Genomic DNA, 25,071 nt, shown 5'->3' with positions numbered 1-25,071 from the left:
GCTCAGAAACGACAGGTCATAAACTAATGCCTGTTTACACCCACAGGCGATATAATGGCACCAGTCGAAGTTCAACAACCTGCTGGGACATAACGCCCCGACAGCCATACCGACGCCATAGGTGTTTACCAAAACCAAAACTGTGGGGAGAGTTGAGACACTTTCGATAAATCAGCAGTATGCTAGGGGTAGGGACGAGTATTTGCTCGTGTCTCATAGGCTAACTCCGTGACTAGAGCCCTCGTTGGCCGCTAATATGTGGGATGGGAATAGTTTAATACTTCATGTATTGCTTTTTAGCTTTGAGCGAAGACTTTCACAATGTTTAGGTTGTTTCTTGGTAAAATGAATGGGCAGTAATCGAATTCCTCTGGATATCATTTCAGTAATTAGTTAACCCCATGTCACTTATATATAGATTAACCAAGGCCATCAGCACTAGTTATACTATATATGAGAGACATTATTTCTCATGATGGTTCCTTGGTGACGCTCAGGCATCTGGTGACCTTTGTATTAAAACGTTAGCAGAATCAGTAGCAGCAATTTACCGTTCATTTAGTTCCTCCCCACATAATAAAAGACATAGTTATGTACATCGCGCAAAGGGGAGGAGAGACAGGACAGAGTCTCGGTGCACATCTGCAGTGTGATGGAGCTTACAGAATCTGATATTGTTAATGGTGGAACAGGATCTATGATTGCATAGAAAGGACGCAATAAGGCGAACATAGTTAACTGAAAGTGTGTATATTTGCAGCCTCAAGAGGGCGCCAGGGCTATGTACATGCATAAGGTTTCTCAAGGTCAAAAGACACTAAAAGGGGCAAATGTTTAAAAGCATGAATTTCATGAATGGCATTTATTTAAAATATTACTTGATTTTGTTCGTTTTCAATGAGAGACAAAAAAGTAAAGGGTAAATAAAATTGTAGTTAAAAGACGTTGCAGACGGGTGATGATCACAATAGTGGGCACAGCACTTTCAGTAAATGCTGACGGACCTGCGTTGGGGGGAAACATTTAGGAGTGACAAACATTAGGTTTTCTGTACAGTTGTAGGATGTAAATATAAGCATAGGGTTCCGTTGAGTTGTAGCTTTACAGATACGGGTAGTGTTTGGAGTGGATTCTGGGAAGAAAAGAAGGGAGTCGGAGAGGTTTGTAGCACTGGTGTAGGATGAAATAGGCACAGGAAAGTTACAGTTGATGAGGTGGATAAATATTGGGTGGATTTCATTGCCTGAAAGAGGGAGTATGTTGAGTTTTGTTGGTAGATACTGAAGAGTATGTGTATATATGTGGACGTAGGTTCGTGCTGTATGTCGGTAAAGGCCAGCAGTGTACCAGGATTGGAAATTAGGGGAGAAATAATAGGAATGGTGGTTTCGAGTTTGCTCATAGTATAAAATGTATGCAGGTGCACAATGTGAATGAGTAGAAATGAGAATTTTATAAAATGCTGAGGAATCTAAGTGGAGAAAATCTGACAGCTGATAATGGCGAGGTGGGTTGCTTGACGTTCAAGGATTTCGAGGGATTGATAGAATCTGAATTGAGCGGATACTCATGCAACATTGGCATCAGGTCGGATCAAGGTTCTGTTAGTGTGGAGAATAACGGAGGGATAGGATCCCTTTGTTCGATCAGTCGGTAGTTTTATGTTTTTAGTGTATTGTGGGCTTTTTGCCAGATGGCTAACATGTGAGGTTTCCATTTTAGTTTGTGATCGAACGTAGTCGCGGACTGTGAGGTAGAGCCATGGGCGCGGATGATGTAGGTAGTTCGTCGAATATTTACTGCCAGCGTCTTGGAAAGTGTGACTTTGAGAAGCCACTGATTGCATCAGGGTGTAAACTGAGATGAGCTTGAAGGAAGTGTGATTTATAAGGAATAGAGTGTGCAGCAAGCAAGCCTTTATCGTTGACGTACTGAAGGAGGTAGACAGGAGGAGGATGTCTTGGCATATCAGCATCGGGTTGGAAAATGCTGGAATTACTGTTGTAGGATGGGTAATTGTATAAAAAGGATTCAATTATGTGGACTTTGTTTACTGGAAATTCAGACATCTGTAGTCTGAAAAGGAGACCAGAATGAAATTCACATCATACTTTTTCTGAAGGTCGAGATCCAGAAAGATGGTAGACCTGCAGTTATTGAGGTGCTGGGATGGGAGGTGGGTACGCTGCAGGAGCTTTTCATTGGAAGAGAAATAGAGATGGGAACCACTATGATAGGTAGGGTGAGGTAGATGATGGTTTAGGTGTTTGAGTTGGGAGAGAACGGATTTGAAGACATTGCTGAATACTGAGGTGTTGTTAATGGTTCAGTAGGGGATAGTGTTACAGGAGGTTTGTTGGCATTAAAGAAAAGTAGGGGTTACGAAATTTTCCACGGCCCAGGATAATAGTCTGTGTGGTGGATGATATTGTAAAAACTAACAAGGGTTTCTAGCAAGAAATATGGGCACTCAGGTACGCATCACAAAGGACAGTGATTCATTTCTTGTGTAATATTTATGTAAGGTCCATTGCTGTGACCGGAGTATTAAGATCTGTCTTAGTTATGTGTTCCGTGTACTGAAAACTAGTAACAAAAGATGGAACAGAAGTGTCAGTCCGTTCATAGACTATGATGAATAACGAGTAATTAGACTGAGGGTCATCATCAGGGATTGTAAAAGTATCTGAGAGCTAGGATACAAAGTGGTTAGTTTTACTTAAGTAATCAGAAAATGGATGATTTATTGTGCAGTATTGGGAAGTAGTCAGTATGACTGTTACCAGCGAGACGATGGAAGGCTTACCAGTACTTAGAGGCAAAAAGCGGCTGTGTAGTGTTGATACTGGTATATGTATGACGCCAGTCCCAACATTACTTTGCGTTTAGTATATTTCTTATATTTGTCTGTATTCGCCAGTGGTCTTTGAGAGTGTGGCGGCCACAAGTCTGCATAAATGAATGATATAGTTAACAGGACTCACAGAGAATGAGTATGGCTCATGGATGGAGTGTGGGGCGATACTACAGATGGGATTGGTTGGGATGTGGGTGTATGTGGCATCTAAGAAGGTGTTATGCGATAAGGAGGTGTCATGGGGATGTCATCAGATAGTTCAAAGATTAAGGACTGACTTCCAATTTGCCTGGTAGGCATTTCACTTGGTGTGGCAGAAGTCTTGGATAAGTTTCGGGTTAGTGTTGGAAATGAGTATGTGACTGTGAGGTATTCTGGTGGATATGGTCACTTCCAGTATGATGAAGGACTTACATACTGATGTGCCCATGGAGGTTAGGAGATGTTGGGACAACATCAGGGTAGGAGTTGGTCTAAGGATGGGTAAGCTGTAGGATAGATGCAGTATCATCTTCAATGGTGCCAATAAACAGTCTGCACCTCCAGAGCTCTGCAAGAAATTGGCTGGGGATGTTTAGGTTGACAGCAACAATAGAGGTGGAAAGGGAATGGTCTAGAGAGGAAGCCAAAGGGATGATGTCAGATGTATGTGGTGCCATTAATAGTACTTAGGGTTTGGAAGAATTGCTAAGAATGATGTGCTTGGTGAGAATATTGTGTAGAGGTGGTGGCCAAACAGGGACGTTCTTTTGGTGATCAGTAGTAATTCTACCACACATCATGGGAAGTGGGTTACTAATCTGATGTGAGATCTGTGGTGGGGAGGGGGGGAGTTTGAATGCTGTGATAGAATTGAAGGAAGGTTTTATTGTTGACAAAGGTATGGACTTGATGCTGTGAGGGGACATGCAAAAGTAAATGTTCTTTGATTGGTATGGATAGCATATTATGGAAAAGAATAATGTAATTCTATCATGCCATAGTAATAGGCTAGCAGAGATACTTGATGTTGGTAGGGTGCTGGACAGTTGAAAACAAAATGAACTTGACTATAGGAAAAAAGAAAGACGAACTGGCAGTAATGGATAACTGTTGGAGAATGTATGTGTCTGGAGGGAACAAAATGCAGTTTGTCTTCTTTAAATATTAAATACAAAATTCTTCTACCAAGAAATGATGGAAGAATCCATTAATATGATATAGTGTGTTTAACAGATTAGCAGTAAATCCTACATAACCAACTCTTTTTCCCCACTTGTACAAAACTCAAATAAAAATCTTACCATTAAAAACAGTTTTCAATAATTTATGGTTCGCTATTTACAGATGCTACAGGAAGGAGTTGACTTACCTTCAGTACTGAAGATGTTAATTACTTTTCCTGCCTATTCTTGTGAAACTGGTCTCTACTGCATGTTTGGACAAGCAATAATCGATCAGGTTGGTATAACTTTGTGTATTCAATCTCTCCATCACAATATATATGTATGTCCTAAAGTGTGAAGTTTATAATTTGCTATGACTGCAATGTACAACTAATAATTTTTAATACGTTTGTTAGACATCCTGCTTTCTCTCACATTGTATTTTTTTAAGTAGAAACCTGAAGTTATATAAGTTATTAAACGAATTACAAGTGGGACATTAGCAGGACATGAATGATTACTATGCACAAATATTGGCTGTGATAACTGCAGGGGAAGCAGAAATTGTATATTTGCTAGAGGATGAAGGAATATTTTTGTTGCGAGATAGACGTTGGTTTGTGCTATGTTCTTGTGAGATAGCTGTTGGTATGTGCCCATTCTGCAGTGCAAGGGTATCATATCCATATACTGTGCTGAATACTGCATATTCGAGGCATTGTGTCCATGTGTGTAATTACCAGCAGTTGTTTTTCTTCCGAAGATTGTTGACTGATGGCGAGTATACAATGCAGACTCAATGATAATGATTTGGCCCTAAGTCAACTCACAGCATTGCTAGCATCAAAGGGCTGTTGGTCTGATGTTGATAGCCGCTTGGGTAAAGATTTGGCCACAGTATCTCAGGGGTGGAAATACAATATTATCTATGGTAAGTGCATGCCCATAGATAAGAAACAGCTGGAGCATAGATGTGCATTGCATCTGACTTTGCTTAAGTATCAGTCTCTCCCTGTCTCTCCCTACATGTGTGCATATAAATTTTTTGCATGATGCTTGTGGATAGTTGTGCACTTCCAGAAATGTTGATGGACTATGGTCTGACACAGGTATCAGTAATGCCTTACCCATCAGCAGTACTGCCAGCTCCTGTACCATAACCCACTCCTGAGCTGTCATGGGAACTGCTGCAGGCATTGCATGCACCCACACCCAGACCTAAAACCTTGATATCAGTACTATCGTCATCTCCATGACCAGCAGATCACCCATCATGAGCACTAGCATTAATGACGCCTGGACCCTCAACCTCAGCATCTGCACCATCACTGTTACCTGCACTGTTGAGATCTGTATGGGGTCACTTTAATTTTAATAATGATCTTCTATCAGTCAGCAGCAGTGTCTCTGCCATCTCTCTTAATTAGGATGAGCATGAGGTGTATCATACCACAGACTTGCAGCACTCACTGTCTCGTGCTGCACTAAGGAATATGATATTGTTTGCCCACATTGTTATATGGTTAGTTATCCTGAAGCACAGCTACCGCTAAACTCATTGCACAACAAGGTTACAGAGTATTATTGTTGTTACATGCCATTTTTTTCGTTATGTGTATTTTCAGAGTTAAAAATACACTCCTGAAAATGAAAAAAAGAACACATTGACACCGGTGTGTCAGACCCACCATACTTGCTCCGGACACTGCGAGAGGGCTGTACAAGCAATGATCACACGCACGGCACAGCGGACACACCAGGAACCGCGGTGTTGGCCGTCGAATGGCGCTAGCTGCGCAGCATTTGTGCACCGCCGCCGTCAGTTTCAGCCAGTTTGCCGTGGCATACGGAGCTCCATCGCAGTCTTTAACACTGGTAGCATGCCGCGACAGCGTGGACGTGAACCGTATGTGCAGTTGACGGACTTTGAGCGAGGGCGTATAGTGGGCATGCGGGAGGCCGGGTGGACGTACCGCCGAATTGCTCAACACGTGGGGCGTGAGGTCTCCACAGTACATCGATGTTGTCGCCAGTGGTCGGCGGAAGGTGCACGTGCCCGTCGACCTGGGACCGGACCGCAGCGACGCACGGATGCACGCCAAGACCGTAGGATCCTACGCAGTGCCGTAGGGGACCGCACCGCCACTTCCCAGCAAATTAGGGACACTGTTGCTCCTGGGGTATCGGCGAGGACCATTCGCAACCGTCTCCATGAAGCTGGGCTACGGTCCCGCACACCGTTAGGCCGTCTTCCGCTCACGCCCCAACATCGTGCAGCCCGCCTCCAGTGGTGTCGCGACAGGCGTGAATGGAGGGACGAATGGAGACGTGTCGTCTTCAGCGATGAGAGTCGCTTCTGCCTTGGTGCCAATGATGGTCGTATGCGTGTTTGGCGCCGTGCAGGTGAGCGCCACAATCAGGACTGCATACGACCGAGGCACACAGGGCCAACACCCGGCATCATGGTGTGGGGAGCGATCTCCTACACTGGCCGTACACCACTTGTGATCGTCGAGGGGACACTGACTAGTGCACGGTACATCCAAACCGTCATCGAACCCATCGTTCTACCATTCCTAGACCGGCAAGGGAACTTGCTGTTCCAACAGGACAATGCACGTCCGCATGTATCCCGTGCCACTCAACGTGCTCTAGAAGGTGTAAGTCAACTATCCTGGCCAGCAAGATCTCCGGATCTGTCCCCCATTGAGCATGTTTGGGACTGGATGAAGCGTCGTCTCACGCGGTCTGCACGTTCAGCACGAACGCTGGTCCAACTGAGGCGCCAGGTGGAAATGGCATGGCAAGCCGTTCCACAGGACTACATCCAGCATCTCTACGATCGTCTCCATGGGAGAATAGCAGCCTGCATTGCTGCGAAAGGTGTATATACACTGTACTAGTGCCGACATTGTGCATGCTCTGTTGCCTGTGTCTATGTGCCTGTGGTTCTGTCAGTGTGATCATGTGATGTATCTGACCCCAGGAATGTGTCAATAAAGTTTCCCCTTCCTGGGACAATGAATTCACGGTGTTCTTATTTCAATTTCCAGGAGTGTAGTTGCTATCCACTTGTAACTTAATATAAACATGTTTCATTCTCAAATGTAGAGCGTCCATGTAGGCTGCATATAAGCTGCCTTATGCTGATGACTTACCAGTGGGTTGGTTGTGAAACCAGACTTGTTCATATCACTCTCTGGTGCTAATGTCACAGCTACAACCCTAATTTACCCATAGCCACATTCTGCCCTTGATGTGGTGATAATACAGAAATTATAAGTAGACCAGATAAATCTTGTTATCATAACTGTCTCCCCTCTCTGATAAGGTGTGATGGTGAAAAATGTTTTAAAACACCCTGTCTGAACATTCATTAGTACAAGTCTTACCTGAAGGTGAGAGTGCTGGAATTTTTGAACTTCCCATGAGGATAAATGAAATGGTTTAAATAACATATGAGATGTGAATGCACAGCTGGGTTATCTGACACCGTTTTAAACATAGAATATATCTGAATTTCCCATCATTTTTCCAATATAGTTGAACTGGGCTAAAACATAAGTGTGCTTCTTTCATTTCAAATTTCCATTATTTTTATAATTGATCAAGTCATCTAGTAACCATACAGGTTGTCAGTATCCACCACGTCCGCCATCTTGGAAGCTGATGTCAAAACGCTGGGGTAAACGCAGTGGTCTTCTCGAATTTAAGTAATCTGGCAACCAGGCAGGCATTGCCATAATCCATCTGGTCCGCCATCTTTGATTCTGTCAAAGGGCTGGGAAATGTTTGTAGGACTAGTGATGTCTGCCATCTTGAATTTTTGACTTTCCTGCCATTTTTTTTTAATTTCCCGCCAGCTCACACATAGGGCCATTGGTCTGTGTCATCAGAAGAAGGGAGAGGGGAGGAAGTAAGTCTGACAGTATTGTGTGGTTATGCCATCGATGATCTCATCAGAAACCTGACAACAATGCAGACTGTTGGAATTTGCTGCCATTGTATACTTAGGACAGTTTGGGTAGGTCTGTTGTGACATCAGAGGGAAAGGTGAAAGGGTGATGATCATTACAGCTGCATGATGATGGAGACCGTGTGGTTGCCCATGAAGTACAGTCGCCTCTTACTTAATAGTGCATGTTATCTCTCTATGTTGCCCCTGTTCTCAAACATACATAGCCCCACTACTAATACTGAGGCCTGACGCTGACCACAATGCTTTCGGATGCAGGAACAGATGCATTTAGATCTTAACTTTGTTCTGTGAGACAGACTGTTCCACCCTCACCATAACTGAGATTATTGGATTATCCTGTTCATCCAGCATCAAATCCATTGGTTTTCTTCGTCTGCAACCCTAGAGAGGGGCTCTCGAAGAATAAATCCTTTCTTTATTTTTTTTAATTTTTTTTTTTTACATGGTGTCACTACTTCTTCCTTTTACAACTGGGCACTTCTAAAACATTTCTGATGCCTTTGACACTACTATGTTTGACGAACAAAGCCTCTACATTAGGTTAGTATACAGGGTGAGTCACCTAACATTACCGCTGGATATATTTCGTAAACCACATCAAATACTGACCAATCGATTCCACAGACCGAACGTGAGGAGAGAGGCTAGTGTAATTGGTTGATACAAACCATAAAAAAATGTACGGAAGTAGGTTTTTTAACACAAACCTACGTTCTTTTAAATGAAACCCCGTTAGTTTTGTTAGCACATCTGAACATATAAACAAATACGTAATCAGTGCCGTTTGTTGCATTGTAAAATGTTAATTACATCCGGAGATATTGTAACCTAAAGTTGACGCTTGAGTACCACTCCTCCGCTGTTCGATCGTGTGTATCGGAGAGCACCGAATTACGTAGGGATCCAAAGGGAACGGTGATGGACCTTAGGTACAGAAGAGACTGGAACAGCACATTACGTCCACAAGCTAACACCTTTTCATTGGTCTTTTTCACTGACGCACATGTACATTACCATGAGAGGTGAGGTACACGTACACACGTGGTTTCCGTTTCCAATTACGGAGTGGAATAGAGTGTGTCCCAACACGTCAGGCCAATAGATGTTCAATGTGGTGGCCATCATTTGCTCCACACAACTGCAATCTCTGGCATAATGAATGTCGTACACGCCGCAGTACATCTGGTGTAATGTCGCCGCAGGCTGCCACAATACGTTGTTTCATATCCTCTGGGGTTGTAGGCACATCACGATACATATTCTCCTTTAACGTACCCCACAGGAAGAAGTCCAGAGGTGTAAGATCAGGAGAACGGGCTGGCCAATTTATGCGTATTCCACGTCCTATGAAACGCCCGTCGAACATCCTGTCAAGGGTCAGCCTAGTGTTAATTGCGGAATGTGCAGGTGCACCATCATGCTGATACCACATACGTCGACGCGTTTCCAGTGGGACATTTTCCAGCAACTTTGGCAGATCATTCTGTAGAAACGCGATGTATGTTGCTGCTGTTTGGGCCCCTGCAATGAAGTGAGGACCAATGAGGTGGTCGCCAATGATTCCGCACCATACATTTACAGTCCACGGTCGCTTTCGCTCTACCTGTCTGAGCTAGCGAGGATTGTCCACGGACCAGTAATGCATGTTCCGTAGATTCACTGCCCCGTGGTTTTTGAAACCCGCTTCATCGGTAAACAGGTAGAACTGCAACGCATTCTCTGTTAATGCCCATTGACAGAATTGCGCTCGATGATTTAAGTCATCACCATGTAATTGCTGATGTAGCGACACGCGAAACGGGTGAAAGCGGTGACGATGCAGTATGCGCATGGCACTACTTTGACTCAGTCCACCGGCTCTCGCAATGTCCCGTGTACTCATGTGTGGGTTCATGGCAACAGCAGCTAACACACCAACTGCACCCGCTTCTCCTGTGACAGGCCTGTTACGGATCCGTTTGCGTGCTACGAGCATACCTGTTGCATAGTTGGCGGTAGATGTTTTGCAATGTGCGGCACGTTGGATGCTCTCTGTCCGGGTACCGTTCTGCATACACCCTGCAGGCTTCAGCTGCATTTCGTCGACACTCGCCATAGATGAGTATCATCTCCGCCTTTTCAGAGTTCGAATACACCATGGTCACAGTTCCTACAACAGTACACTATCACAGACGTCTGGTAATACGGTGTACTACAGTTGGTCTGCGTGCGGAGACGAATGCAGAATAACAATAGCAGCAAGCGCTACATGCGGACACTGCGACAGCTAGACCAAACCACAACAGTGCACTACAGCCACACTCGTAAACACGGTCGTCATCGTAAACATGTCCCTGCAGATGCTGCTCGCCGACCGTGGCCCGTGTTTGTTACAACACGCAACTGAACGTCGGAGGTTTCAAGCGTCAACTTTAGGTTACAATATCTCCGGAAGTAATTAACATTTTACAATGCAACAAACGGCACTGATTACGTCTTTGTTTATATGTTCAGATGTGCTAACAAAACTAACGTGGTTTCATTTTAAAAAAAACGTGGGTTTGTGTTAAAAAACATACTTCCGTGCATTTTTTTATGGTTTGTATTAAACAATTACACTAGCCCCTCTCCTCACGTTCGGTCTGTGGAATCGGTTCGTCAGTATTTGATGTGGTTTACGAAATATATCCAGCGGTAACGCTAGGTGACTCACCCTGTATGTTATTGATCTCAAATGAACAATATGAAAAAGGTTACAGGATATTCTACCAATTCATCAGTGGTTGGGACATTGGACTCTTATCTAAGAAACACTGTCCAGCCATCTGGAGTTTGGATTCCTGTGATTTGAGGTTTCTTTAAACAAATTCAGCTGAATGCTTGGAAGATTCCTTTAACAATCGTACATCGTATCCTTCATCGCCATTATTTGAAGAGATAGAGAGAGAGATTTACTGTTTTTACAGTATATAATTTCACTGAGTAGATTCAAATTATGTATATTTTTATATAGGTGATGTTTACCCTTTACAACATTTCTTAGCCAGCCGGTGTGGCCGAGTGGTTCTAGGCGCTTCAGTCTGGAATAGCGTGACCTCTACGGTCGCAGGTTCGAATCCTGCCTCAGGCATGAATGTGTGTGATGTCCTTAGGTTAGTTGGGTTTAAGTAGTTCTAAGTTCTGGGTGACTGATGACCTCAGATGTTAAGTCCCATAGTGCTCAGAACCATTTGGACCAACATTTCTTAATATCTCCTTCTGATGTGTTTAAATCATGTCAAATGATGTCTTTCTATGACAAATCAAAATTAAGAGAAAACTATACTATATTCATTCTGTATGGCTCATCATGCCCAGAACGCATTGCTGGTAATATAGCCATTCTATTAATCATAAGAATTATTTTATGAGTGTTAATTATTATTGCAATGGACACCAACAAAAATTGTCAGTAGACTTTTACTGGAATATGTTAACTCATTTTGTTACTTGATGGTAATTGATGTTATGATAGGTTCAGGTAATATATGACCCACAAGGAACATGTGGGAGATGCTAACATCTGCTTGCAGCAATTGTGTGCGTGGTCGTTACAGTCAGGTCAAACTGCACCAGGCGTCATCAGCGATAGCTCTGACTGATATTTATTGATTATACCTACAACAAAAGGCTTGAGTGAACTTCCAGCAGTACCTCAAACAGATGTCTAAGTAATGTGCCGCTAGCTGGAGTATATTATGATCTCTATTACTCCTCTGGCCTATTCCTTCTGAACGTCGCTAAATTTGATTGGACAGCTCAGCTTCTTACTGATACCATCCGAATTATTTGTTAACAACTTTCATTGCTGTTAAGTAACGATTTCTTATCCCTCCCTAAAAACACATATATGAAAAAAAGAGTCCATCCTATTCCGTGTGAACGAGCAGTATACTTACATTTCTCTGAAAACCTGCACTCTAGCTGAATTCCGTGCCTTCAATTCTGTAAAGTTTTATGAGGCCCTAGACAGTGCTCCGGCTCGTCCATTGTGCACCCGCGGTCTCCTGCTGTCCAACAACAAGCCAGAGGTACTTGCCACGACTACAATAGAGCTCTTAGAGACGCCTGGGGGCGTCAGTGACTGGCGACATTCATCGCTTTTCCTGTCTTCTGGGTCTCTCTTTGTACGGTCACAAGATCTTTTACAGGAGGGGGTATATTATATGACAACATATCATCTTCATTATAACTTATTTATTTTGAAGAGACTTGGCGACTCTGAAACACAAACTCCACTACGTAATGGTGAGACAGAGATTCCGAAATAAGGTATTAGATACTAAGGCACATCACAAGCAGGTACAGACTCTGATCGTAATTTAGAAATGACAAAGAGCTGGTGAATTTTAAGAAGACTGAGGAACGTCGATATGCATACAGAGTTATCTAAGTCGATAGATACTGCGACAATAAATACGAAAACAAGTAGTTCATTTAGAGAGGTTAGTTAATCATGGAAGGTGAAAACAGGGGACGTATCTGCAAAAAATCTTCGTAAGTAAAAAATTTTCGATGAAAGAAGGAAATACAAAAATATTCAATGAAAAAAATGTATGTTGCAAAATTAACCAATCAGAAATGAAATAAGAAGAGTGCAGGAAGCTGAAAGGCATTGGGAGCTGGAAATCTGTGAATAAACTGAAACAAAAGATGATATTTGGCTCTTGGAGACTGGCGAAAGTAGTATCACTCTATAAAAAAGGAGCTAGAAAAGCTTGCGAAAATTACAGTGCAATAGGTCTGTTGAACACAGGCTATTAATTATACGCACGAATAATTAATGACAGACTAAAAATAAAAGCTGATGCTCTCTTACTGGAGGAAGAAAATGGTTTTAGAAAAGATCGACGATGCAGTGGCAGTATTACAGTACTGCGGCAGATAACTGAAAAGAGACGAGAACATAATCTAGAGTCTCGTTTGTAGATTAGGAAAAAGTCCTCGACAGAGTTAACAGGTATGTGCCTGGAATATAATGGAAAGACATGGTTATCCAAAACATTTAATACGCTTGATAAAAAATTTGTATGTAAATAACGAAATTTTACTTAATACAGGCAAAGAAAGAATAGGACCAATAGCAGTTAACAAAGAGTACGACAAGGGTGCTATCTCTCATCCGCTTTGTTTAATACGAAGGTCGTTCCAAAAGTAATGACTCCTAGTTTCATTCATGAAAACTGCAGGAGATACTTAAATTATAATAGCACAGCTAAATGGAACAATATTTCAGCCACTGACTGTCATTTTTCCACAGTCATTACCATTCGTTATGCACTTTTGCCAATGATGAATCAGAGCATGCATGCCACGCTTGTAAAAGTCGGAACCAGCTGACGCTAACCACTTCCTTACAGCTTTAACAACAGCACCCGAGTCTTGAAAATGTTCGCTGCATAGTCCATCTTTCATAGGCCCAAAGAGATGGAAGTCTGAAGGCGCTAATTCGGGACTGTGCTGTGGACGTTTTAAGACAGTCCAGGCAAATTTTTCAATGAGTTACGTGGTCGCAAAACTGGTGTGGGGCCTGGCGTTATCTTGTTCCAGATAAAAGTTGGTCTTCTTCTCTGCCCTCACCCTGGAAATTCAGGCTTTCCGATTAGCCAGTGTCGTCTTGTAGCGTTCAGAATTTACCGCTCCTCCAGGTCTCAGGACATCCAAAGCAACCACACCCTGGCTATCCCAGAAGACTGTGCACATCACTTTACCTGCCGGACGGTTGTGTCTTTCTTCTTGGACAGAGAGTTTGCGTGTTGCTATTACATGGACAGTCTTTTAGATTCCAGCTCGTAGTGGTGACACCACGTCTCATCTCTGGTGATGATCCTACTCAGAGAAAAACGGACGTCCAAAGTCACGACAAAAAGTAGGAGGCAATACTTACATTACTTACGGAACCACCCTCGTATACGCACTGACGACAATGTTAGTCAATGGAAACAAGAAGCTAAGCAAGGAATAACTCCGAGGAACACACATTTAATCACTATACTCTTGGCTAATGAGGAAATAATTTTACAAGAGACAGAGGATGGTTTACAATTGCTCTAAAACCGGGAAAGACACAAAGACAAAATTTTACATAGTAAACATACTATACTCACATATGGAAGTGCGACCTGGACAGTAGCTAAGAAACGCCGAAGAGGGATACATTCAGCAGAAATGATTTTTTTTAAGAAAATTAAAAGAATGTACTCTGAGAGCTCAAATAAATAATTCTGGTATAAGAAACAAATTAAGCATATTTTACATGAATGAAAGAGTAGCAAACGGAATAACAAAATGGGAGAAGCATATTATCAGATTGGGGGGGGGGGAGGGGGCAGAAAGAATAGTCAGACATGTAAAAGTCTATAGGTCTAAAGGAAAGAAAGATACAGAGATACAGGGTGATCAAGCAAAAAATGGTTTTTGTGTGGATGGAATAGACAATAATCCCAGTCCTTGCAGTAAAGCAGAGGAAAAAGATGAAAAAGGATGGAGGGTCTGATTCAGAATGTAGAAAAGTCAAAATAGCTTTCAGTAAAATTAAAAACAGTAGTCTCGAATTCCACTGATGAACACGAAAGAGAGAGAGAGAGAGAGAGAGAGAGAGAGAGAGAGAGAGAGAGGGAAAGCGAGAGAGAGAGAGAGAGAGAGAGAGAGAGAGAGAGAGAAAGCGAGAGAGAGAGAGAGAGAGAGAGAGAGAAAGCGAGAGAGAGAGAGAGAGAAAGCGAGAGAGAGAGAAAGCGAGAGAGAGAGAGAGAGAGAGAGTGACACCCGGAAGCAGGAGGTAGAGGGTCTCTGCAAGCAGTCTCTTGATGCAATAGAAGAAAAATAGGAGTCGGTTCGAAAGACACAAGGGATCATTTTCGAATAAGTTTGGCAGAGCTTTAGATTCTTTGCGATTAAACAAAGCAGAAGAGATACATAACATTCCTTCGAAGTCTTTAAAACCACTGAAGGCAGTGCTAACCAATTTATTTTTGAAATTAATGTGTAGAATCAATGAGACAGAATACATACCACCAGACTTCCTGAGGAATACTATAAAACACCGAATACCAGCTGCTCAATGTCAAAACTTTCATTCAGACAGCTTGATTTGACTCCTCATGTATCCAAGCTGCTGACATGAATCATATAAAAAAGAATGAACAAATAAACCTAGGATCTGTTGAATGTCGATTAATTTGAATTTAGGAAAATTAAAGACGCTGGAGAAGCAGCTGTGACATCACTTTTCATATAGGAAGCAAAATCAGGTCACTCTTATAAGATTTCTAAACGTAGAAGAGGCATTAGGCAATTTTAAATGATGCAAGATGAAATACAGAGAAACACAAGTATACACCGTAGGAAAACGTGCGCAATATGTGCAAGAACCAAGAGGCAATTTCGAGAATCGAAGACCAAGTCAAAAGTTTTCGAAATGAAATAGGAATATGGCAGGGATGCAGCGCAACTGAAAAGAATCAGGTTGCAGGAAAAAAATCAAAGAGGAGAATAGAAATGTTTCAGATCTGTTGTTATGTAAGGATGTAGAAAAATGTGTGGCATAATAAAACAAAAAAGAAGGGTCTTTGCAGAATCAGTGATGAATATATGAAAAACCCATTAAACTGCTCATTCCATTCAGAAGGTTCCGCAATTCATCACTTCCACTAGAATAGCATTTTCATAACCACATCTTATCGTTGATATCCTTTCATCCTGAATTTTAATTAGTTCTCCACAACTGCATCTCGCCCTATAACCTTTTTCGCCTGACCATTTTTATCTTGATCTTCCATTCTTATTATTCTCTCTTGGTTCTTGTTTGTACATCACCCGAGTTTCCCAACTGCACATACAACACAAAATTTGAATGCTTTTCCTATGTTGACTAATCCCACGAAGTTGTTTTCGTTTTTCTTAAGTGTTACCTCCAATATCAAGCGCGTCGCCAGAATAGCACCTCTGGCGTGTGTCCTTTCATAAAGCCAAACTGAGCGTCTGCTAACAGATCATCAGCTTTTTGTTTCCTTCTTCTGTAAACTATTCTTGTCAGCAACTTGGATTCATAAGCCTTTAAGCAGATTATACGATAAATCTCTCATTTATCGTCATTTTCCGTTTTCGGAATTGTAGGGATGATAGTTTTCCGAAAGTCTGATGGTATGTCTTTAGTCTATTTGATTCTACACGCGAACTTCAATAATTGTTGTCTCTTCCCCCAATTATTTCAGAAATTCAGAGGGAATGTTATTCATCTCATTTACCTTTCCGTTTACTGATCTCCCAAAGTTCTTCAAAACTCTGACTCAAATACTCGATACTTTGCGTCTTTCCAATAGACATCCATTTCTGCTTCTATCACGTGGGCATACATTACATCCCCCTCGTAGAAGGGTCAATATACTCTTTTCATCTATAAGCTCTCTCCCCTACGTTTAACGGCAGAGTTCCTCTTCTTTCACTCTTAATGTTGACGCCTTCGCTTTTAATTTTACCGAAAAATATCTTAACTTTTCTGTTGACCTACACTGAATCTACCCCACCTTTTTCGAAGTCTTCAAATTTTGCAGCAGCCATTTCGCTTTAGCTTGCCTGCACGTTCTACTGGTTTAATTTCAGACTCTATAACTATGCAAATACACTACTACCATGAGAAAAAACAAATTCTTCTAGCTTAATACTGAAATATGTTTCGGCGGAGTTTCTACATCGTTAGTAGGTTTATTTAGTTTCTGTCAAATAACACGTACAATTTTTTTGAATGATAATAATATGTTCAGTTTTGGAATTATGTTATCCATATTTATAACATTATTAATTGGAAGAAATATATACCTAAGTATTACGTACTGATGTTTGCATCGCCGCCTAGCATTTGCTGTACAGTTGATATTGTGCTCCAGTTCGTCATCTGCATCAATCAGGATTTTTCAATAATACGTTACGTAGATTTACCAAAATGTGAAGCCTAAAATGAAAACTATTACTTCTTCCCGCTTTGTTAATAATATAGTGCTGTCATTATCTTATATTCTGCAGTCACCGCTGATTTAGTATTTTATTTTTTAACTGTAGTTTGTTAGGTTGCAATAATAGCTTTCGAAAATGTTGTGCGGTATGTTGGTTATGAATGATGTTTGTAAACTGATGAATGGTGGAAGTGGGGTGGAGGGAGGAGGAAGGGTGGAGAGGGTGAAGGTTGTGGGGGGGGGGGGAGGGGAGGTGGGGAGAAGGGAGAGGGAAGCCGGTATACTTATATTTAAATTGAGTGTCCTACTTTTTGTTGATTCTGCATGTTCTTGCCTCTGCAGAGTATGTAAACTGTGTTTTATACCTCGCACTGGGCCTAAGTTTACCAAATGTTTTACTTTGTGAAGGAAAAAGCTTCTCACGAGGACGCCATTAGACGCAGTAGACAATGCAGATCTTCTGCTCTTCTGTTGATAGTGCTGTTTATCTTATTTTATCTGCTTGCGATATTTTGAGTGGTAGAATGGAAAGCGAGTTGATGGAAGCAACGTTACAAGAAGAAAACTATGATGCAAGTCATAGTGAAGAACTGAACTTGTAATTGAAAAGGAGCCTATATCTAGAAAAAGAAAGAAATTTCCTGAAATGTTAAAAGGAATGTCGCTAAGAGAGATAGGTATGATTTATTTTCATATGTTTAACGGAAGTATTTAGCGATTCGTTATTGCATACTAGTTGTTTACGCTTTGATTTGATTGGCATTTTTAAAATCCGTTAACAAGATTTTTCCTTTGTTCCAGTCTTGTAGCTAAGCGACTATTTAAGAAACCAAGTTTGTAAACATATGGCAGGAACCTTTAATTGGCTTGAGTTGTCGATGCAAGATCTGCGCAAAATGTATCAAATGTAATATGAAAAACCAGGCGTGCAGTCGAAAAAAAAAAAAAACTTCATGATTCAGCATGTTCAACTTTCTGCTCCCAAAAAGAAGTCTGCTGCATCGTGTTTTGCTAGTAGAAGAAATTTAGGCATCTGTTTTAATATTCCCAAAGAAGTGGCGTTGTTGAAAATCTACGAGTGTGCCGAGTTGCGCTTTTATGTATTCCGCAAGAGATACGTGTTCGTGTGTACCGAATATGTCAGAGATTTATGGAGAGTGGTACTACAACGTCTTAAAGACGAGAAGGTAACTGTGAACCTGAAATTTATAAACCAAAAAAATAAGCAGTGGAGGCTTTTATTAAAAGTTTCAAACCAGTAAAAAACCAGTATTGTCGTGGAAGGAACCCAAACGACAATATCTTCCTAGCGAACTGCATACAGAAAGGATGTGGGCAACGTATGTAGAAAAACAAAGTGATGATCTTCATGTAGAGTTGAATCTTTTCGAAGGATATTTAGAGAAAACTCCAGTGTCGTTTCTGATGATCCATACTCAGACAAATGGTCTGCTTGCAGCTACAATCAGTCAGCCCCTGTTAGCTGAGTGGTCAGCGAGACTGAATTTCAATCCTAAGGACCTGGTTTCGCTTCCGGACTGGATGTTGTGTTGTCCTAATCATCCTCATTTCATCCCCATCGACGCGCAAGTCGCCGAAGTGGCGTCAAATCGAAAGACTTGCACCCGGCGAACGGTCTACCCCACGGGAGGCCCTAGTTACACGACATTTATTATTATTTAGCTGTATTCAGAACAAAATTTATCAAGGCAGATGGCAAGAGAAGAAAGATGCTCTGAAATTCCAGTTAAAACCACATAATAAATGAGCAAATGCATTCCACGATAAGATTCGTTTACAGGAAATGCTCTAACACTAGCTACGACTGTCATAAAAACTTGATACTGCCGAAGATTCCATATCGGACAGTTTACTACTCCCGACAGCTGTATCTGTGCAACTTCACCACATGCCATGATTCATCATTATCATTCATCATTATCACCACAGAATAAAAAACATTCTCTCAGTTATTTCCGCTATACGTGGACCGAAAATGAATATCACAAGGGGTAAATCAAATTGTTTCACCGCTGCAGCACAGACTATTCAACTCTGCTTGAGACGATTTTTCAAAAGCACGCCCATTTTCTGTGGCTGTGGCCAGCTGACTAAGAATAAAGGACTGTTGGGAATGTTGTCTCACTGGCTACTTTATGAAGCTCCTCAAAATGTTAAAACTGCTGGGGATACGGTTCTTCGCTGTGGTTACCAGATAGGATTTTAGGAAAATTGGAAAGAGACTTCAGGCACATGGATGTGACTGAGAGCCCAGAAGAGTACACAAATATAGTAGAAAGGCATGATACGGTAATCCACCTGCGACAAAGCTGAGCAGTCAAGAACTCGAAGTCCTACTTTGATGCTATTTTAAAGCAGCCAAACCAGCGGGATTTCAAATTCCAGACGTAAAAAAAAAAAAAAAAATACAATTACGCACAGCAAGACCAAGAAGGTGACTTTAGTTCAAGGTGATCCATTTTACAACACTGACATAAGTGAAACTAAAAGCCGTGCAGAAAGGGGAAATAACTTCAGACAGAACAGTTGCATTGAAGGTATTGAAAAAGAGATTCATGTGAAGACGACAGAACTGAAATACATTAGGCGACTTTTATGCCTGTTCTTTGGTGCAAACCGGGATGCAAAAGAAAAGTTGCCATTCTACAAAACGCTCCTTGCTGCTGATGATGCTATGACAGAAGGCTATGTGGGTGACTATGGAGAGAATGAGCCAGAGCGATTCTGATACAGGGGAAGAAGACCAAGTGGATTTCACGTAAGCCAGGATTTATTACATATTATTATCACTAGTGAGAGTTGTTCGCCAACATGATAAATTTTTAAGTTTTTATTACTTTGTCTAGAGCGTAAAAAATATTTTCCTTTATTAATGAGTTAATGAAAATTGCGTGTCAAATACATTTCTTTTGAAGTAATTTGGTTTGATTCAATCATATTTTGATGTTAAAGTACTGTTTAATTTTGCAAGTAATATTTGTGAACTGCTAGTACTTTGGCTCTAGATGGATGTTAAGCTAGTAGATACATTTCTTTAAAATAATGATTATTTTTAACCCACCTTTATACTTTCCAAATCCTTCTTCTAAAAGTAGCAGCTCCTTGCTGACGGAAAAGAAAAATGTCTGCACACTGCCTTGAAAAATCCTGCTTAGCAGTTGTAAAACCTGTTAGGTGTTCAAGAAATTATTTAAATAGTGGATTACCTATATTCATGAGATTATGGGCTACTATATAGATTTTCAAGCTGTTTCTGTAAATTTTTGTAAAAAGGAAACAGTATTCTATCAGGTTTCCGATAGTTTGTGCAAATTTTTCATCAATACCCAAAATTTCCTTATAGTGCATATGTTAATAATCTCAAAACTGTATACGTTATTGTACAAACTATTTTTACCTGTTATTTGATAGAAAATAAATGAACTCACTAACGATGGCGAAAAACGTGTTTGGGTGTTAAACATGAAGAATTTGTGTTTGGCGAAGACAGAACGGTGTTTTCATAATTATATATTAGAAAGCAAACATGAAGAAAAGGGAGCTTCAACAACAAGATAAGCATGTGACGCTGTTCCCTTCTTTTCTTGAACATATTTGTTCTTCCGTATTTTGTCGTTTACTTAAATTATTTCTTCTGTTACCCAAGGTTTCTTCCCAATTACCGCCTTTGCAGGTATTTTCTCTGTCCAACTTCTGTGGTTATTATTTCTCTTCAACTGAATTGCATACTGTGGTAGCCCATGTACTATCGCATTACCTATAGCCTCAGGGAACTCCAAATTCACGTCATCATCCCCGTCAATACTTTAGTGTCCCATTTTCTTACTCACTGATATCTGCTGACGATTCCCTGCCCCCCTTCGCCCTACTGTTCGTCATTACCAGCTGTTCAGCATTATGGAACCCAGGGTGCAGAAAAGCAGTGTTAAATTTGGCTTCCTTATTTCTCGTGCTGTTGTCTGCAGCGATCGATCGATTGTTGCAGAGTGAGCGCCTGGTGGACTCGGCTTTCAACTGCGACTGGATCAACATGGGCCCTCGGTTCCGGCGTTCACTCACCATCTTCATGCTCCAGGCGTCACAGCCGCTCAACGTCAAAGTCGGGAAACGGGTCATCCTCTCGAGGCATACATTTCTGAGGGTACGTAAATGTTTAGTACTTACTACAGAACGCGCATTATTATCGATCCGTGCACCGTACCCCACGATACCAATATCTTCCTAAAACATTGCTCTTTTCGGGGCTCATATCTCGGGTTCTGTCTATCGCACAGAAAAGTATCAAGTGTTTTGGATAGAGAATATTTGTATATATATCTGAAGAGCAGGCTTACGGAAGCCATTATACGTCACAGGCTCAAACTTTAAATATTCCACTCTTCCTCCAGCCCAGGGAAACTTAACGGATAGATTGGTTACTTTGCATTAGGTGTGGGGTAGGATGAATTTTTTTTGTTTTCCGTCATCGGTCTTCTGACTGGTCCGATGCGGTTCGCCACGACTTCCTCTCCTGCGTCAGTCTCTTCGTCTCAGAGTAGCACTTGCAACCTACGTCCTCAAATACGTTCTGGATATATTCCAATTTCTGTCTCACTTTACAGTTTTTGCCCTTTACAGCTCCCTCTAGTGCCATTGACGTTATTCCCTGATGTCTTAACAGATGTGGTACCATCCTGTCTCTTCTACTTGTCACTGTTTTCAGTATATTCATGTCCGCGCCGATTCTGCGGAGAACCTCATTCCTTATCTTATCAGTCCACCGAATTTTCAACATTCTTCTGTAGCACCACATCTCAAATACTTCGATGCTCTTCTGTCCCGGTTTTCTCGCTGTCCATGTTTCACTACCATAAAACACTGTGCTCCAAACGCACATTCACGGAAATTTCTTGCTCACATTAAGGCTTATATGTGATACTAGTAGACTTCTCTTGGCCAGGAATGCCTTTTTTGCCAGAGCTTGCGCCATTTGACACTGTTGACCGCTTCTTCCACGTCAACAAATCCTATTAACGTGTCTTGATTTCCTTTTTTGATCTTGCTTCCATTATCAACCGCCTTTAGGGGCAGTTTCCCACCCCTAAGACAAGAGAGTGCCCTGAATCTCTGTCCGCTCCTCATCCCTCTTTGACAAGGGCGTTGGCAGAATGAGAGTGACTTCTTACACCGGAAGTCTTCAGCCTCAATTGGTCACGATTTTTATTCAAAGTTTAAGCGGTGGCAGGGTTCGATCCCAAAACCGAGGACGTTTTGATTATTAATCAAAGACGCTTCACCTAGACCACCAACGCATACTAGGGTGGAACCTAGGCAGCTTGTAAAAGTACCATGTGTTTATGAGCGATTCCTGAGGAAATCCTGAAAAACCTTGACTTGGGATACGAAAAGTACCAATTGTGGGGAAGGCCACATCCATAATTTCTATTCACGGTAGATCGTGGAAATTTTTATCCCATATTCTCAAAGTAATATTCTTGGAGAACTTCAAAACTTTTTTCGATTTCGTTATCCGTTACAGAGATCCCGAGGTTCAAACCTGCTGTCACTGCTGCACCTAAATATTTACGTAGTATCCGGCCTGTGCCGGCGGGGTCAGGGATTTTCTCTGCCTCGTGATGACTGGGTGTTGTGTGATGTCCTTAGGTTAGTTAGGTTTAAGTAGTTCTAAATTCTAGGGGACTGATGACCATAGATGTTAAGTCCCATAGTGCTCGGAGCTATTTTTTTTATTCGGCCTGTGACGTAAATGTAGTTTTAACTGACGTAGTGAACATGCGGTAAGAGTTCTGTGGTCATCGTAAGGATTCTGAAGTCGTCAAACAATGTTTTTAATCAGAATGTTTTCACCAATGAAACTTTATGACTCGCTGTCTCTGTGTAATGGGAAATTTGCGCCTATACGGTTATGCCCAAGGTGGTTCTGCAGTGACACATTATGGGGTAAAAAGTGTCTTAACATGCATCAAAAGAACTTAAGACGAATACCAAAAATAAACTGAAACTGAAAAGAATGCCAGTTCAGTAAAATATATCTAATAATTCCTTTGAGATTCAGATCAGAAGCCAGGCGTTTTTGTGAATTGTGGTCGATGAGCAAAGTATCAAGGAAAAATGAAGAGCAATCGATTTTGTGCTTAACTTATATTATGCACAGTTATTTGTTGTTTATATGTGTCGAAGAATATAATAAAACTTTACTTGCCTAGAGAAGTCCTTTTATATAACGGCACATTCTATTGTAGCAGGGGAAAAAAGGGAACCAGCAGAAATATGCTCCTCTTTTGTGCTGAAAGAGAGTAGCAGAGATACAGTTGTGCAGGAAGAAAGGGAGATAGTGCCCGTAGGACAGAAAGAGAGAGGAGAGAGTGATGGTGGGAGAGAGAAAGTGGCAGTGAAAGGGAAAGAGAGAGGGATGAAGACAACAGCAGTGGGAGCCAAAGAGAGAGGAGATACTGTTAGTCGGAGAAAGTGACAGGGAAAAAGAAAGACAAAAGGAGACAGTTTGAAAGAGAAGGCAGTGGCAGTGGGCTATACTGTGATGCTAGAAAAGGGATACAATGGGAGAGAGACACGTATAGACTGTGGCAGTGAAAGGGAAATGGTGACTATGAAGGCTTAAATACAAAGAGAGACTGGGTAAGAGAATTTATAATGTTCTGTGTTAAGAAAGTACGAATATGTTTGCTTTTCAATAATTTTTGGTGAAGAATGAGTAATGAGGACTGAGGCGGCCGATTTCTCACTTTCCTGTCAGAGTCTTTAGAAGAGGAACACATTAGCTTTTTTTGTGCTCCGATACGAGCATTTTATCGCTGGTAAATTATATAACGCGAAGTTTCAGAAAGTATATCTAGCTTTCTTAGATAAATGTTATATGAGCTGGATAATTATTTCACACAATTTCACCAACATGTGTTCAGTTGTCAGTTTGTCACCAAGTGAGGTCTTCCAGTGTGTTTGTCGGCATGTCTGGTGAAGTTAATTCAACAGGTTGTACAGTACTTTTTGCAACTAGACAGTGAAGACACAAATACATCATTGTCCGCAAACTGCGGAAGAAAGAAGTCACGTCAGATCGTGTTAATGAGGTTACAGCGAACAAGCTCAGTCAGCTGGTCCCTTCCAGATGATTCAGAGTTTGGGGCAAAGTCATATCGTGCGGAGTATCCAGTGAAGAACGCCGTCGTCTTGTCATCAAATAAAGCACCCTAGTCCAGCTTTCCACCGTAAGAGAGCCATAGCTGCGTATCGCGACAAGCAAAGCTTGAAGTCACATCAGCTTCAGAGGAATAGAGTGGCTTATAAACTTATCGTCGTAATATGACATAAAAAGCCAATTTATGGAGCCACTTTCACACTGCAACATTTCGTCAGTCTTTCTTGTCCTGAAATACTAAAAATCTGAGTGTTTCGCGCTCCACTTCCCCGAACAGAAGTGCACATAGCAACTTACTTGGTACACTTCTTCATCATGTCAAAACTTCACTTTCCGTTACTTATTTACCTACAAAAAGCTAGTAAAACTTACTTTTGTCTTTGCCTTGTACCATTTTCTGCGAACGGGAACGTTGCAAGGAACAACTTACTTTTCTTTTTTTTTTTTTTTTTGATTAAATCTCTTTCTGCTTCAGTCTATTCTGTTTTCTTTCATTGTGTCACCCTTAGGGCTAATTTTGACCAAAGTACTGATCTAATATTTATTTTTGCAGCTGCTGAATGGATCATATTCATTATTCAACATGTTACACGGGGTGCAGAAATAGCAGGCATGTGAAAAACAGTAGTAACAACTTTGCTACGTATTGCTTCAAGAAAGTGAATGCCGAAGCTGAAACGTGCACGGAGTTCAATGTAGCAGAAATATAAGGACCTACAATCAATAACGCCATCACATAATTACTCAGAAATAGTTTCATTACGGTTTTAAAGCACAGCCTTTAAACAGAGCAGTTCTTGCTCTTTGAACTGAAATTTGGTTAATTACAGATGTTTTTGTACAACACTGAAACTTGCTATTTGTGTTGTTTATGTACTTAACAGTATATATGATACAGTCTAATATCATGTAGAACAGTACACCCAACTAAAAGTGGTACCAGT

General features: G+C 41.4%; 1 protein-coding gene across 1 annotated transcript; it reads left to right on the top strand.

Moving 5' to 3' along the window:
• Positions 1-4,214: 4,214 nt before the first annotated feature.
• Positions 4,215-24,750, top strand: LOC126091890 (odorant receptor 2a-like). Its single transcript, XM_049907185.1, has 3 exons — positions 4,215-4,297; positions 20,957-21,112; positions 24,681-24,750. Exons 1-3 carry the CDS (start codon positions 4,223-4,225, stop codon positions 24,732-24,734), a joined length of 285 nt encoding a protein of 94 aa, XP_049763142.1. The 5' UTR covers positions 4,215-4,222; the 3' UTR covers positions 24,735-24,750.
• The last annotated feature ends 321 nt before the right edge of the window (positions 24,751-25,071 follow it).

Source organism: Schistocerca cancellata, chromosome 7, assembly GCF_023864275.1.
Source record: "Schistocerca cancellata isolate TAMUIC-IGC-003103 chromosome 7, iqSchCanc2.1, whole genome shotgun sequence".
NCBI lineage: Eukaryota > Metazoa > Arthropoda > Insecta > Orthoptera > Acrididae > Schistocerca > Schistocerca cancellata.
This window is presented reverse-complemented; position numbering and strand designations above follow the sequence as displayed.